This window comes from Capsicum annuum, chromosome 6, assembly GCF_002878395.1.
Source record: "Capsicum annuum cultivar UCD-10X-F1 chromosome 6, UCD10Xv1.1, whole genome shotgun sequence".
NCBI classification, from domain to species: domain Eukaryota; kingdom Viridiplantae; phylum Streptophyta; class Magnoliopsida; order Solanales; family Solanaceae; genus Capsicum; species Capsicum annuum.
Genome location: NC_061116.1, coordinates 71,158,942 through 71,173,682, shown reverse-complemented (window position 1 = coordinate 71,173,682; position 14,741 = coordinate 71,158,942). Strand labels below are relative to the sequence as shown.

The 14,741-nt window shown below is 37.9% G+C and overlaps 1 protein-coding gene across 1 annotated transcript in view; it reads left to right on the top strand.

Annotated features, from left to right (window-relative positions):
• Window positions 1–2,739: 2,739 nt before the first annotated feature.
• The window catches only part of LOC124899496, a 28,590-nt gene continuing 16,588 nt past the window's right edge, over window positions 2,740–14,741 (top strand). Inside the window, exons 1-2 of the mRNA XM_047414393.1 lie at window positions 2,740–3,330; window positions 4,431–4,490. Coding sequence (XP_047270349.1) covers window positions 2,740–3,330; window positions 4,431–4,490 — 651 coding nt within the window. The remainder of the gene's footprint in view (window positions 3,331–4,430; window positions 4,491–14,741) is intronic.

Here is a 14,741-nt window from a genome sequence, read left to right as displayed (position 1 = left end):
CGCTTATCCTAATCCCTACAAACTACAATGGATTAATGAATGTGGTGATTTAAAAGTAACACGAAAATGCATGATCAAGTTCAAGGTAGGAAACTACCAAGATGAGATTTGTTGTGATGTCATTCCAATGCAAGCGTGCCATTTGTTACTTGGTAGACCATGGAAATATGACAAATCTACCAAGCATGAAGGAGGGTTGAACACTTATTCACTTTTGAATGGTAGGAATAAGTTTAAATTACACCTACTTTCACCCTCTCAAGTGAATAAATTGCATCAAAGGTTAAGAGAGTCAAAAGAAAAGGGAAGCAAAAGGCTAAAACCCAAAAAAAGGCAAAAAGGGGAGGTCTCAGGTTCTACTTCTTATAAAGGAGAACTTTCTAATTCTAAGGTTCAAAAAGGTCAATGACCCATGGATATCTTGGCTCGGAGGAAGGATTTGTTCAAGGATGAAGACATGGAAACTCCTATGCTCCTCCTAGCTCATGCTCTTAATACTAACTTTTCTCCTTCTTCTTATTTTTTTTCTTCTTTTTATTCTTCTTTTTACCCTTCCATTTCACTTTTTTTTTTGGATTTTGATGATGTATTTCCTCAAGAATTGCCTCAAGGGTTACCCCCAATACAGGGAATTGAGCACCAAATTTATTTGGTGCCGGGTTCACAACTTCCAAACAAACCAGCCTATAGGAGCAATCCCACGGACACTAAGGATCTTGAAGTACAAGTTTAGGATCTTCTAAACAAAGGCTACATCAAAGAAAGCTTAAGTCCACGTGCTGTCCTGGTGCTTTTGGTACCAAAGAAGGACGGAACTTGGCGCATGTGCATTGATTGTAGAGCCATCAACAAAATCACTATAAGGTATCATTATCCTATCCCTAGGATATATGATATGTTAGATGAGCTCCATGGTGCTTATGTATTTTCTAAAGTTGATCTTAGGAGTGGCTACCACCAGATTCGTATGTAACTCGATGATGAGTGGAAGACTGCATTCAAGACTAAATTTGGTCTATATGAGTAGCTGGACATGCCCTTTGGCCTTAACAATGCTCCTAGACCTTTATGATGCTAATGAATCATATGATGAAGCCATATATTGGAAAGTTTGTAGTTGTCTACTTTGATGATGTGTTGGTATATAGTAGGTCTATTAACGAACATATGAATTATTTGAGATATGTGTTTGATGTGATTCGAAGGGAGAAGTTTTATGCCAACATGGAGAAGTGTTATTTTGGAGTTGATGAAGTGGTCTTCTTGGGTTTTGTTGTGAGTTCAAGGGGTGTTGAAGTGGACGAATCTAAGATAGACTCTATATAAAGTTGGCCTACCCCTAAGACTATTGGAGAAATCCAAAGTTTTCATGGGTTGGCAAGCTTTTATAGGAGGTTTGTCTAGGGTTTTAGCTCTATAGCATCCCCCTTAACCAAAGTTATTATAAAGGACCAACCCTTTAAGTGGGGTGAAGAGCAAGCTAAGGCTTTTGAGGCCTTGAAAGCTTTGCTCATTTTGGTTCCCTCGTTGCAATTGCCCAATTTTGATAAAACATTTAAGGTTTAATGTGATCCAAGTAAGGTTGGTATTGGGTCTGTTTTTATGCAAGAAGGCAAGCCCATTGCTTATTTTAGTGAAAATCTAAAAGGGGCAACTCTTAATTATTCAACTTATGATTTGGAGTTGTATGCCCTTGTTAGAGCCTTGGGTAATTGCAACATTATTTATGGCCTAAGGAGTTTGTGATATGAACTGATCATGAATCATTGAAACACCTTAAGAGCCAAGACAAGTTGAATAGGCGTCATGCAAAGTGGATTAAATTCATCGAGACTTTCCCTTATGTAATCTATTACAAAAGGGGAAAGGTCTAGAAAGCATGTGCTTATTGCTACTTTGTCTTTGAAGTTGATGGGGTTTGAGAGCTTGAGGACGTTTTATCCCGAGGATCCTATCTTTGCTCCTATTTATAGGGAATGTGAAGAGTGGGGAAGGGACCGATGGCTTAAAGAGAATGGCAATTCCTCCTACTCTTGGTTTGATGGTTATTTGTTCAAATAGAGGAGATTGTGTGTTCCTTCTAGTTCATCGAGGGAATTGTTTGTGAGGGAGGCACATGATGGTGTCCACATGGGGAATTTTGGGGTTGATAAAACCCTAGGTATCTTAGAGGAGCAACTCTATTGGCCAAAAATGCGCAAAGATTTTGCTAAGATTTTTTACTAATGTATGGATTGCCGGAGTATGAAATTGCACCTCCTACCTCAAGTATTGTACACCTCACTTCCCGCTCCCCTTATCCCTTGGTTAGATATCTCCATGGACTTTATTTTAGGGCTGTCAAGGACTGTAAAAGGTCGAGATAGCATTTTTGTTGCCGCTAATTGATTCTCCAAAATGTCTCACTTCATTCCTTGTGCCAAAACCAAGGATTCCCTTAGTGTAGCTTCTTTATTTGTTGAACATATTGTAAAGCTTCACGGGATCCCAAAGACTATAGTGTGTGATAGGGACTCAAAGTTCCTAAGTCTTTTTTGAAAGTCCATGTGGAGTAGGCTTGGCACAAAGTTGCTTTTCTCAACCTCTTGCCACCCACAAATCGATGGCCAAATGGAAATAGTAAATAGGACCTTGCGTTCTATGCTACGGACTATGGTTAAAGGTAAAATGACTTCATGGGACGTCCACCTACCTTTGGTGGAATTTTCATACAATAGGGTGGTTCACCTAAGTACGGGAATGACTCCCTTTGAGTGTGTCTATGGAATGAACCCCCTTACCCCTTTGGATTTAACTCTTTTTCCTTGTGAACTTGTGAATAGATTAGATGGAAACATAAGAGCTGAGGCAATGAATAAAATTCATGAGAAGGTGCGGCTAAAGCTTGAAAAGAAGAACCAAGAGGTTGCAATAAGGGTAAACAAGGGTCGAAGAAGGCTTGTGCTTGAACCCAGAAAGTGGGTATGGGTACACCTGAGGAAGGAGCGGTTTCCAAATCAAAGGAAGGCCAAGATTATTCCTCGAGAAGATGGACTCTTTCAAGTGCTTAAAAGGATCAACGACAATGCCTACCAAATTGATTTACCCTCGGATTATCAAGTACATTCCACTTTTAATAATTTTTATCTTTCACCCGTGGACATTCTTGATGTTCATGAAGCCACAAATTTGAGGACAAACTCTCTTCAAGATGGAGAGGATGATACAAGTGTCAAGTCAAGGCCTTTCACCCGAATTCAAGATAAAGAACTTCAACAATTTCAATCATTGTTTATGCACTTGAAGGCGTGTGAGAGTGTGATGCATCCAACTAAGGAAGGGTACTTGATGGTTTGTAAAGAGGAGTTTTGAAAGAACTACTTTCTTGTATCTCATGGGCACCTAAGAGGAGGGGTATTGTGGACTTTTGGCACTCTTAAGTTACACTCCAGAGGCACCTCTTTTGAGGCTTCATTAAGGGTAGTAGAGTCTTTTATTATGTAATTGTATAAATAGACATTTTAGCCACTATTTTCATTAGAATTTTGATGAAATTGACTATTACTCTTATTTTGTAACTTAGTATTCTCGTTGGTAGCTTTAGAATCTGAAATTGAAACCCTAGTAGCAATTCAAATTTATTTTCTCTTGTTTTGGAGAATTTAGCAAGAAAGGTGTGCTTGAGGAAGTGTGAGTCCTTTGGGTCACCTAAGAGAGTGGTTTGAACTTTCATTGGTGAGGTGTGATTGGAGATTTGATACATCTCCTTTTGTTAATCATCTTGTGGAAGTAAGGGTCACTTTACTATCTTTATATTTTTGCATTCTTCTTCTGTCCTTCCTTCTTAGTGTGCTGTTTTCTCTTTATGTGCTTGATGGTTCTTGTGTCTTGTGTCTCTATTTTCGTGAGTTCATAGCCTTTAGGCTATCAATATAGAAGGTTTAAGGTTGGGCAACCTTGCAATCGTTGCCAAGGGCCTATGTTCACGAAGGCCAATGACACGAATGCAGGCCATGGACAGAGTAATAATCCCTATTTTTGTCCCAAATTATATTTTTTCCATTTTTGGGCTAGATCTTGGGTTAAGGTGGTCTAAAGGTACTTTCGCAATTTCTCTTGTGGGTATTTTTCCAAATCCGTATTTTATTATTTCCAAATGAGTTTATATTCAAAGGAACTTCAAATTTGTAATTTTAAATTGCCTAGTAAATTATTAAATGAGTTTTTCTTCAATTCATGGTTTGATTTCTACTCATTTTTATTTTGTTTTCAACATAGACTCTTCTTGATATGGAAAACATTGTTCTCAACTTTTTTTTTTCAATTTATCACTTTTATTTTTGGACTCAAATTTTAACCGTCTTAAATGCTGTCAATATAGGTACCATTTGCGTTTTTTGATTTGTAGATGCTATTTTTTAGTAGATTTGATGTGTTTGGTGTTGATTCAGGGAGTTGAACTTCTGATTGAGGCTTTAGATGATGTTGAAGCTTGCGGATCTTTACTTAAGGTAAGTTAGACATACCTTTACTATTCCAAAGTTTTTATGTGTTGTATGCTTGCTTGTATGTATTTTTGTATTTTATTTAGTATTGGAGTTCCCGCAATGTGATATGGTGAGCATCCCTGCGGGTACCTAAGTCTTTGATGGATTGTATTTAGATAAATGCCTATTTTAGCTAGTTTTACTACTTAAAAGTATATCTAGGATGGATTGTAAATGGGTAACTTGGTCTTCTTGAATATCTTATACGAATTATGAGCATGTATTACACTTGGTTACTTTCTAAATGATAGTTAATTTATTCTTATCTAGTTATGGAATGGTAGAGGTTTAGTAAACACTTAGAGTATAAATGGATCGCTATTAGTTGATGAGACTTAACATAAGGATCAAACTAGGTTTTGATAGTTTTGCGATATATCATTGTTGATATTATTGGTTCTTTTGAATTGCCCGTGTAGGGCTTATGTGAATGTAATTATAGACTTTAGTTACTACTTGTAATTTTGTGCCTAAGTGACGACTTATATGCATATTTGAAATGCCCCAAGAACCTATCTCGAGATTTCACATGGTGCTCAAGGCGACACGTGGCCTCAAGCTAACCCTCTAAGCCTGTTATCACTTTCAGAACTCATTATAGCGCAAATCATGCTAAGATAAAGAGGAATAACCATGTCATGAACATACTGAAATCTCTGTACATGCTGGTACACTAGTCTGACAAAGCATCTACTACATAGGATTGAAGAGCCATTGGAAAAGATCCCCAACTGACTCATACTAAACTGAAAGTAAATAAACATCTATTAACAAGACAAAATCGGAGACATAGGTCCTCGAACCATGAGGACTCACCAACCGCCGAAATAAAGATGAAGGTACTCAAAGATCACTGTCGCTGCTGAGACTGACACCTGAACCTATATCATGAGGAAATATAGAGTACAAAAGAGTATGAGAGTCATTACTTAAGAATGTACTGATTATGTGAGGGTGGATGCAACATTTTAAATAATATCATAAATGTATAATAAAATCATGCATGCTAACAATAACAACTCTCTTCGCTTGAATTATCTAAAACATTATTTTCGGAAGTCATCAGTAATAACATATGCTTCATAAATCTCGTAAATCATTTAACTCAACTCATACTCTTTGACTCATGACTTAGAGTGAATCGGTAACTCATGGTACTTAGATCATTATGGACGTGGGAGTTTCTTATAACTGACATAACTACACCATGTGAGCCGCATGGAGTCCAACGTTTTTCCCTTCTAAGGAGAGAACCCCACATTGGCGGAAGTGTTGTACTCTTACCAGGCAGTACAATCTCAATCTCGTTATTACAATCTCATACTAGGCCTTTGGTCCACAACTATCAACATCAATCCTACGGTGGTACATAGTTTCGGGGAAATACCATATTTCCCGTTCGATGCTAAATACTCCTCCCAGACTCAGCTCAGAACACGTTAGGAGATCCAACTTAATCAATATCAACTCATGGGTCTATTTTAAAGACCAATATATATATATATATATATATATCATCTGCAATTCATAAAAATCTTATGGATTCCTAACCCGACTCAACTCAACACAATCTTTCTCAACATCAAGTACATTTGCTTTTTGAATTATTTTTAAATATCAAATCTTCAAGGAAACATCATAGGACTCATTCTTGAATTTCAATCTCAAATATAGATATATATATTGAATAGTCAAATTTCTCATGGAAAGGCATAACTCATGACACTTGTCTTAAATCGCTTAGAAATCAGCAATGCGTAATGACAATATACAACTCATGGAATAAATTCTCAATTTAAGAAACATGATGGTGGAATAATCATAAATATTAAACTTATTCAAATCAAATCTCATAATCATAAATAATGAAATTTGGGTGTAAACCCACTTGCAAAATCATGTAAATCAATAATAGAAAGTAAATCCTTAGGCACAAGAACAAAAGGAGTGTTCTTGTTCAAACCCCACATACCTTGGATTATAATTTTGGAGATGTAGAAACTTGTTTGGAACTTCTTCCTTACATTTTAAGCTATGATCCTTGATGCCTTTGACTAAGGAATCTTAATTCTTGGACAACTTGGAGAAATCTATAGAAGATCCTTGAATTTCTTGGAAGAAGATTGAATTTTTTTTGGTTTTGGAAAAACCGTGATTTCTAGATGTTTCTTGGAAGAGGAAAGGAGAAAAATGAATGGCTATTCTCTACTAGTATATATATATAATACCATATGGTGCGGAAATAACCAAAATGCCCTTTTTGAAAAAGCTGAAATTCGCTGATCGGGCCTGTGACGGTCGAACTGACGGTCCGTCAAGTCCCCTGACAGTCCACCAAATCATCTGTTACTCGAGTACCAAAATTGGAACGTTCTGCCTCGATGTGATGGTCAAAGTGATGGTCCATCAGGAAACTGACGGTCTACCAAGTCATCCGTCACTCGAGGGCCAGAAATGAGATATTCTGTCTCGACCTGACGGACCCTTTGACGGTCTGACAACTTTTTGACGGTCAACTAACTTGGCCGTCGCACGATGGCCTGAAAAAAGAGTCACTGCCTTGGCTTGACAGGGAACTTGACGGTCCACCAGGAACCTTGCGGTCCACCAGATCAATCGTCAAACCTGGGCAATCCAACACCGTTTAGTAAAGCAACCATAACTCCCTCGTCCGATGTCGGATCTCAATGAAATTGGTATCTATGGACAACTTATTCAATGCTATACATGACAAAAAGTAGAAATTAGAGAAATACAACATGGTTTAAACATAAATCATTTTGGAAATCATATAAATCCACTCAAAAGATAGATTTAGACTTAAGAAACGATCGGGGTATTACAATATCTCCCCCTTGGAAACATTCATCCTCGAATGTTGCTAGATAGGCCAAGAAAAGGAGAAAATAAGGACATATCACTGGAACAACTCACATCTAAGGGCTCACTATACTCTTAGCTTTTGAGTGCTTCACCAAATGCACGAACCATAGAGAGAATAACCATATAGCTAAATACATTAGATTAGAAGGAAACTGAATTAAGGGAATAGTACCTTCAGCTTGATTCGAACTCATAGAGAAAAGATGAGGGTAACTAGCTCGCATGTTTGCTTCTGCTTCCCAAGTGGCACCCTCGACAGATTGATTTCTCCACTGAACTTTAACCAAAGGAACTTCCTTGTTCCTCAGTCTACAGACTTGATAATCTAGGATTTCAACTGGGATTTCATCATACGAAAGTCTATCCTGAACATCACAACCTTCCAACGGATCAACAACAACAGAATCTGCAATGTGCTTCTTGAGCATAGAAATATAAAGCACAGGATGGACAGCTGACAACTCTGCAGGCAACTCAATCTCATAAGCTACTTTCCCAACACGATTCAAAACTCTATAAGGGCCAACATATCTGGGACTCAGCTTCCCTTTCTTTCCAAATCCTTTCACCCCTTTCATGGGTGAAATTTTTAAGTACACCATATCACCAACTTCAATCTCAAAAGCTCTTCTTCTCATATCTGCGTATGACTTCTGATGTGTTGTCTTTAACCTCTCCCAAATTAACTTAACTTTCTCCATAGACTCAAATACATCATCAGGTCCCATCACAGCAGCTTCACCCACTTCGAACTAACCTATGGGCGATCTACATCTTCTCCCACACAAAGCTTTAAATGGATCCATTCCAATTCTAGCATGAAAACTATTGTTGTAAGAAAATTAAATCAACTAAAAATGTTCATCCCAACTTCATTTGAAATCAAGAACACAAGCCCTCAACATATCCTCCAAAGTCTGGATAGTCCTCTCACTCTGACTATCTGTCTGTGGATGAAAAGCAGAGCTAAGATGAACTTGGGTGCCGAGACCCTTTTGAAAGGTTCTCCAAAGCTGTGAAGTAAACTCAGTACCTTTATCGGAGATGATAGACAATGGAACTCCATGCGACCTAACTAACTCCCGAATATACGGCTTAGCATAGTCCTGTACGGTGAAAGATGTATGTACTAGCAGAAAATGTGCTGACTTAGTCAACCTGTCTACAACGACCCAAATAGAATCATGATGACGATGAGAGAGAGGTAAATCGATCATGAAATCCATGTTCACCACTTCCTACTTCCAATATGGAATGGTAAATTCTTGCATCACGCCACCGGGTCTCTGGTGCTCTATTTTAACCTACTGGCAAGTTGCACACTTTTCTACGGACTTCTCTATATCTTTTTCATATCATTCCACCAATAAATTTCCCATAAATCGCTGTATATCTTGGTAGCACCGTGATGAATAGAATACCGCATGCCATCCACCTCAGCCATAATTCTTTGCCTCAGATCATCAATATCAGGCACACACAATCTATTCTGAAATCTCAATAGACTATCTCCCCCTTGGGAGAAAACCTGCACCTTTTGGTCTTTGATGGACGCTTTTAATTCAGCCAAATGAGAATCCATATCCTGCTTCTCCTTCACTTTCGAAACTATGAAAGATTCGGAACTACTCTGAATCCAAACATTACCCTCAGCTGAGTTGAGCAATCTAACACCTAACCTACCTAAACAATACACTTTATAGGGTAAGTCCCTCTTATCTTCCTAAACATATGATACACTACCCATGGACTACCTACTAAGGGCACTGCCACTACATTGGCCTTGCTCGGGTGATACAACACACTCATATCATAGTCTTTCAGTAATTTTAACCATCACCTCTGCCAAAGATTTAACTCTCTCTGAGTGAACACATACTGTAAACTCTTGTGATCGGTAAAGACATCAACATGAACACCGTACAAATAGTGTCTATAGATTTTCAAAGCAAAAACCACTGCAGCTAACTCAAGTTCATGGGTTGGATAATTCTTTTCATGAGGTTACAACTGCCTGTAGGCATAGGCTATAATCTTATCCTTCTGCATCAACACGTAACCTAAACCAACTCTGGAAGCATCACAATATACCATAAAATCATCTACACCATTAGGCAGCGTCATCACAGGGGCTGAAGTGAGTCGACTCTTCAACTCCTCAAAACTCTTCTCGAAAGAATCTGACCACTAGAATTTAACCTTCTTTTGGGTCAACAGGATCAAAGAAACAGCAATAGAAGAGAAACCTTTGACAAAACTACGGTAGTAGCCAGCTAGACCCAAGAAACTCCTAATATCAGATGGGGAAATAGGTCTAGGCCAATTCTTCACAGCTTCTACCTTTTGAGGATCAACTCGAATACCATCAGAAGAAACAATATGACCCAGAAAAGTAACTAAACTTAGCCAGAATTCATACTTGCTAAATTTGGAAAACAATTATTGATCCCTAAGGGTCTGTAAGATAATTCAAAGATGATATGCATGGTTGTTTTCACTCTGGGAATATACAAGGATATCATCTATAAATACAATAATGAATATATCTAGGTACGGTCTAAACACCTGATTCATGAGGTCCATAAAAGCTGTCGGGGCATTCCTTAGCCCGAAGGACATGACCAAGAATTCAAAATGACCATAACGAGTGTGAAAAGTCATCTTTGGAATATCACACTCTCTGACTTTAAGTTGGTGATGACTGGATCTCAAATCTATTTTCGAGAAGTAGCTGGCACCTTGCAGCTGATCAAATAGGTCATCAATTCTAGGAAGAGGGTACTTGTTCTTGACTGTGACCTTGTTAAGATGACGATAGTCAATGCACATATGCAATGAACCATCTTTATTTTGCACGAATAGAATGGGTGCACCCCAGGGAGACACACTAGTCCTTATAAAACCCTTATCAAGAAGATCTTTGAGTTGCTCTTTTAACTTCTTAAGTTCTTCGGGGGCCATATGATATGGATGAATAGAAATAGACTATGTATCAGGGAGAAGATCAATTCCAAATTCTATCTCTCTATCGGGAGGTACCCGTAGGAGGTCTTCCAGGAAAACATCAGGAAACTCATTGACAACAGTAAGAGACTGAATAGTTGGACTCTCAGACTTAGTTTCCTTAACTCAAACTAAATGATAGATACAATCCTTGGATATCAATTTCCTAGCTGTTAGATAGGATATGAAATGACTTTTAGGAGATACAGAATTTCTGGACCACTCAAAAAATGGCTTATTGGTAAATTGAAACTTGACTACCCGGGTACGAAAGTCTATAGACGCATAACAAGAGTATAGACAATCCATACCCATAATAATATCAAAATCAACCATGTCTAGCTCAATCAAATTTGCAAACATGACTCTATTAAGAACAGTGATAGGACACTTCTTATATAATTGCTTGGCAACAACAGCCACTTCTGGTGTAAAGACTAGAAAAGGCTCAAAAATCTTTTCAGCACTGATTTCAAAATTCACAGCCACCAACAGAGTCACATATGAAAGACTTGACCCAGGGTCCAGCAACACATACACATCAAAATGAAATACACGAAGCGGTCCAGCAACACATACACATCAAAATGAAATACACGAAGCATACCAGTAACAACATCTGGTGAATCCTCCTGCTCCTGGCGGGGTGGTATAGCATAAAAGCAATTCTGGTACTGACCACCTGCATTACTAGATGAGGCACCTTGAAGAGAAGTAGGATGAACTACAAGGGCTGGAGCACTAATAGCCTGACTCTAGCGATGAATATCGCGGCTCCCCTATATAGCATAAGGGCAATACCTGAACTTATGGCCCAAATAACCATAATGAAAACAACCCCTCTGACTGATTAAGCACTTACCGATATGGTCTCTACCATACTTCATACATGCGGGAGTACGAGTTCTATTACTCATACTATCCTGGGACCTGGACATAGTAGTCCTATTACCCTGTTCTATCCTAATTTTGAATACAGGAGTACTGGCTGATGAAGGAGATAGCATAAGAGAACGGCTCTGGAACTTAGGGCGGATCCCTCCAGAAAACCTAGCCTGACTATACCCTTGTTGCTATGATCTAATTCTCTCATTCTCTCTCACTCTCTCTCTCTTCTTCACTTTATCTGCTTTAATTTTCTGAGCATGAATCATTAGTCTTGAAAGGTCCATGTCCCTATTAAGCATAGCAGATATACACTCTTTCACAACATAACCAGATATACCGGCCAACAACTTACTCATACTAGTTCTAGAATCAGCCATCATACTGGGAGCATACTTAGATAACTGATTAAACTTATGGCAATACTCCTTAACCATCATAGGACCCTATCTTAAGTTCATAAATTCTTCTAATTTTTCTTCCCTCAGCTCCGGGGGAAAGAATCTGTCTCAGAAGGCATCTTGGAATAATTTCCAAGTCACAAGAGTATCATTCTCTCCTCTACTCTTCCTCTACATCTCCATCCAATCATAAGCAATATTTTACATTCGATAGGCACCCAATTTAACACTCTCCTCCTCCATCACGTGCATAATCTGAGTGATCTTTCTCACTTTATCTAAATACATTTGCAGTTTTTCACCTATTTTCAACCTAAATAACTCAGGTGGATTCATTCGCATAAAGTCACAAACCCGGGTTGCAGCAGAATTATTCCCTTACAGAGGTGGAACAGTAGTCTGGGTGTTGGCTTAGGCATTGGCGGTGACCGCCTAGGCTAGCGCTTGGAAAGCTTTCTAGAATTCAGCATGGGACATCATCTTACCTAAAAGATCAATGGGTTAAGGTCGTTCATTATTTCTGTGAGCTCTATGAGGTATTTTTTGTCATAAGAGAGCATAAATTAACTGCAGAAAGAAATGGTTATAGGAATGATAGACTCTTAAAAGAAAGAAACAACTTTTCTTAAAATGTCCTGTAGCCTCTTACACATAGATGTGGCACGCTACACACCAATGATCAACACTCTATGTAATATGGCTTGCTCCCTAGGACTCCTTAAACCTTAGACTCTGATACCAAGCTTGTAATGCAACAAGAACCTATCCCGAGATATCACATGGTGCTCAAGGCCACACGTGGACTCAAGCTAACCCTCTAAGCCTGTCATCACTTTCAAAACTCATTATAGCGCAAATCATGATAAGATAAATAGGAATAACCATGTCATGAACATAATAAAATCTTTATACATGCTGGTACACTAGTCTGACAAAGTCTTTACCACATAGGACTGAGGAGCTATTGGGATAGATCCCCAACTGACTCATACTGTACTAAAAGTAAACAACCATCTATTAACAAGATAAAATCGGAGACACAGGTCCTTGAACCATGAGGACTCACCAACCACAAAAATGAAGATGAAGGTACTCAAAGATCACTGTTGCTACTGAGACTGAGCACCTGAACCTATATCATGAGGAAATATAGAGTACAAAAGAGTATGAGAGTCAGTACTTAAGAATGTACTGAGTATGTAAGGGTGGATGCAACATTTTAAATAATATCATAAATGTATAATAAAATCATGCATGCTGACAATAACAACTCTCTTCGCTTGAATTATCTAAAACATCATTTTCGGAAGTCATCAGTAACAACATATGCTTCATAAATCTCGTAAATCATTTAACTCAACTCAAACTCTTTGACTCATGACTTAGAGTGACTCAGTAACTCATGGTACTTAGATCATTATGGACGTGGGAGTTTCTTATAACCGACATAACTACACCATGTGAGCTGCATGGAGTCTAATGTTTTGTCCTCCTAAGGAGAGAACCCCACATTGGCGGGGGTGTTGTACTCTTACCAGGGAGTACAACCTCAATCTTATTATCACAATCTCATACTTGTCCTTTGTCCCACAACTATAAACATCAATCCAATGATGGCACGCAGTTGTGAGAAAATACCATATTTCCCGTTCAGTGCTAAATGCTCCTCCCAGACTCAGCTCAAAATGCGTTAGGAAATCCACCTCAATTAATATCAACTCATAGGTCTATTTTAAAGACCAATATATATATATATATATATATATATAATCTACATTTCATAAAAATCTTATGGATTCCTAACTCGACTCAACTCAATACAATCTTTCTCAACATTAAGTACATTTGCTTTTCTAATTATTTTCAAATATCAAAGCTTCAAGGAAACAACATAGGACTCATTTTTGACTTTCAATCTGAAATATAGATATATATATTCAATAGTCAAATTTCTCATGGAAAGGCATAACTCATGAAACTTGTCTTAAATCGCTTAGAAATCATCAATACGTAATAACAATATACAACTCATGGAATAAATTCTCAATTTAAGAAACATGATGGTTGAATAATCATTACTATTAAACTTATTCAAATCAAATCTCATAAATCATAAATATAGAAATTGGGTGTAAACCCACTTGTAAAATCATGTAAATCAATAGTAGAAAGTAAATCTTTAGGGACAAGAACGAAAGGAGTGTTCTTGTTCAAACCCCACATACCTTGGATTATAATTTTGGAGATGTAGAACTTTTTTGGAACTTCTTCCTTACATTTTAAGCTATGATCCTTGATGAATTTGACTAAGGGAGATTAATTCTTGGACAATTTGGAGAAATCTATGGAAGATCCTTGAATTTATTGGAAGAAGATTGAATTTTTTTTTGTTTTGGAAAAACCCTAATTTGTAGATGTTTCTTGAAAGAAGAAAGGAGAAAAAATAAATGGATATTCTCTACTAGTATATTTATATATATATATATATATATATATAATACCATATAGGGTGGAAATAACTGAAATGTCCTTTTTGAAAAAGCTAAATTCGCCAATCAGGCCTGTGATGGTCAAACTGATGGTTCGTCAAGTCTCCTGACGGTCAACCAAATCGTCCATCACTCGAGTGCCAAAACTAGAATGTTTTGACTTGACATTACGGTCTAAGTTATGGTCCTTCAGGAAACTGATGGTCCATCAAGTCATCCGTCACTCGAGGGCCACAAATGAGACATTCTGTCTCGACCTGACGGACCCCTGACGGTCCATCAACTTTTTGACGGTCCACCAACTTGGCCATCACATGATGGCCTTAAAAAGGAGTCACTGCCTTGGATTTATGGGGTACTTGACGGTCCACCAAGAACCTGATGGTCCGCCAGATCGACTGTCAAACTTGGGCGATCCAACACCGTTCAGTAAAGCAGCCATAACTCCCTCATCCGATGTTGGATATCAGTAAAATTAATATCAATAGAAAGATTATTCAATGATCTACATGAAAAAAGTTAGAAATTAGAGAAATACAACATGGTTTAAACAT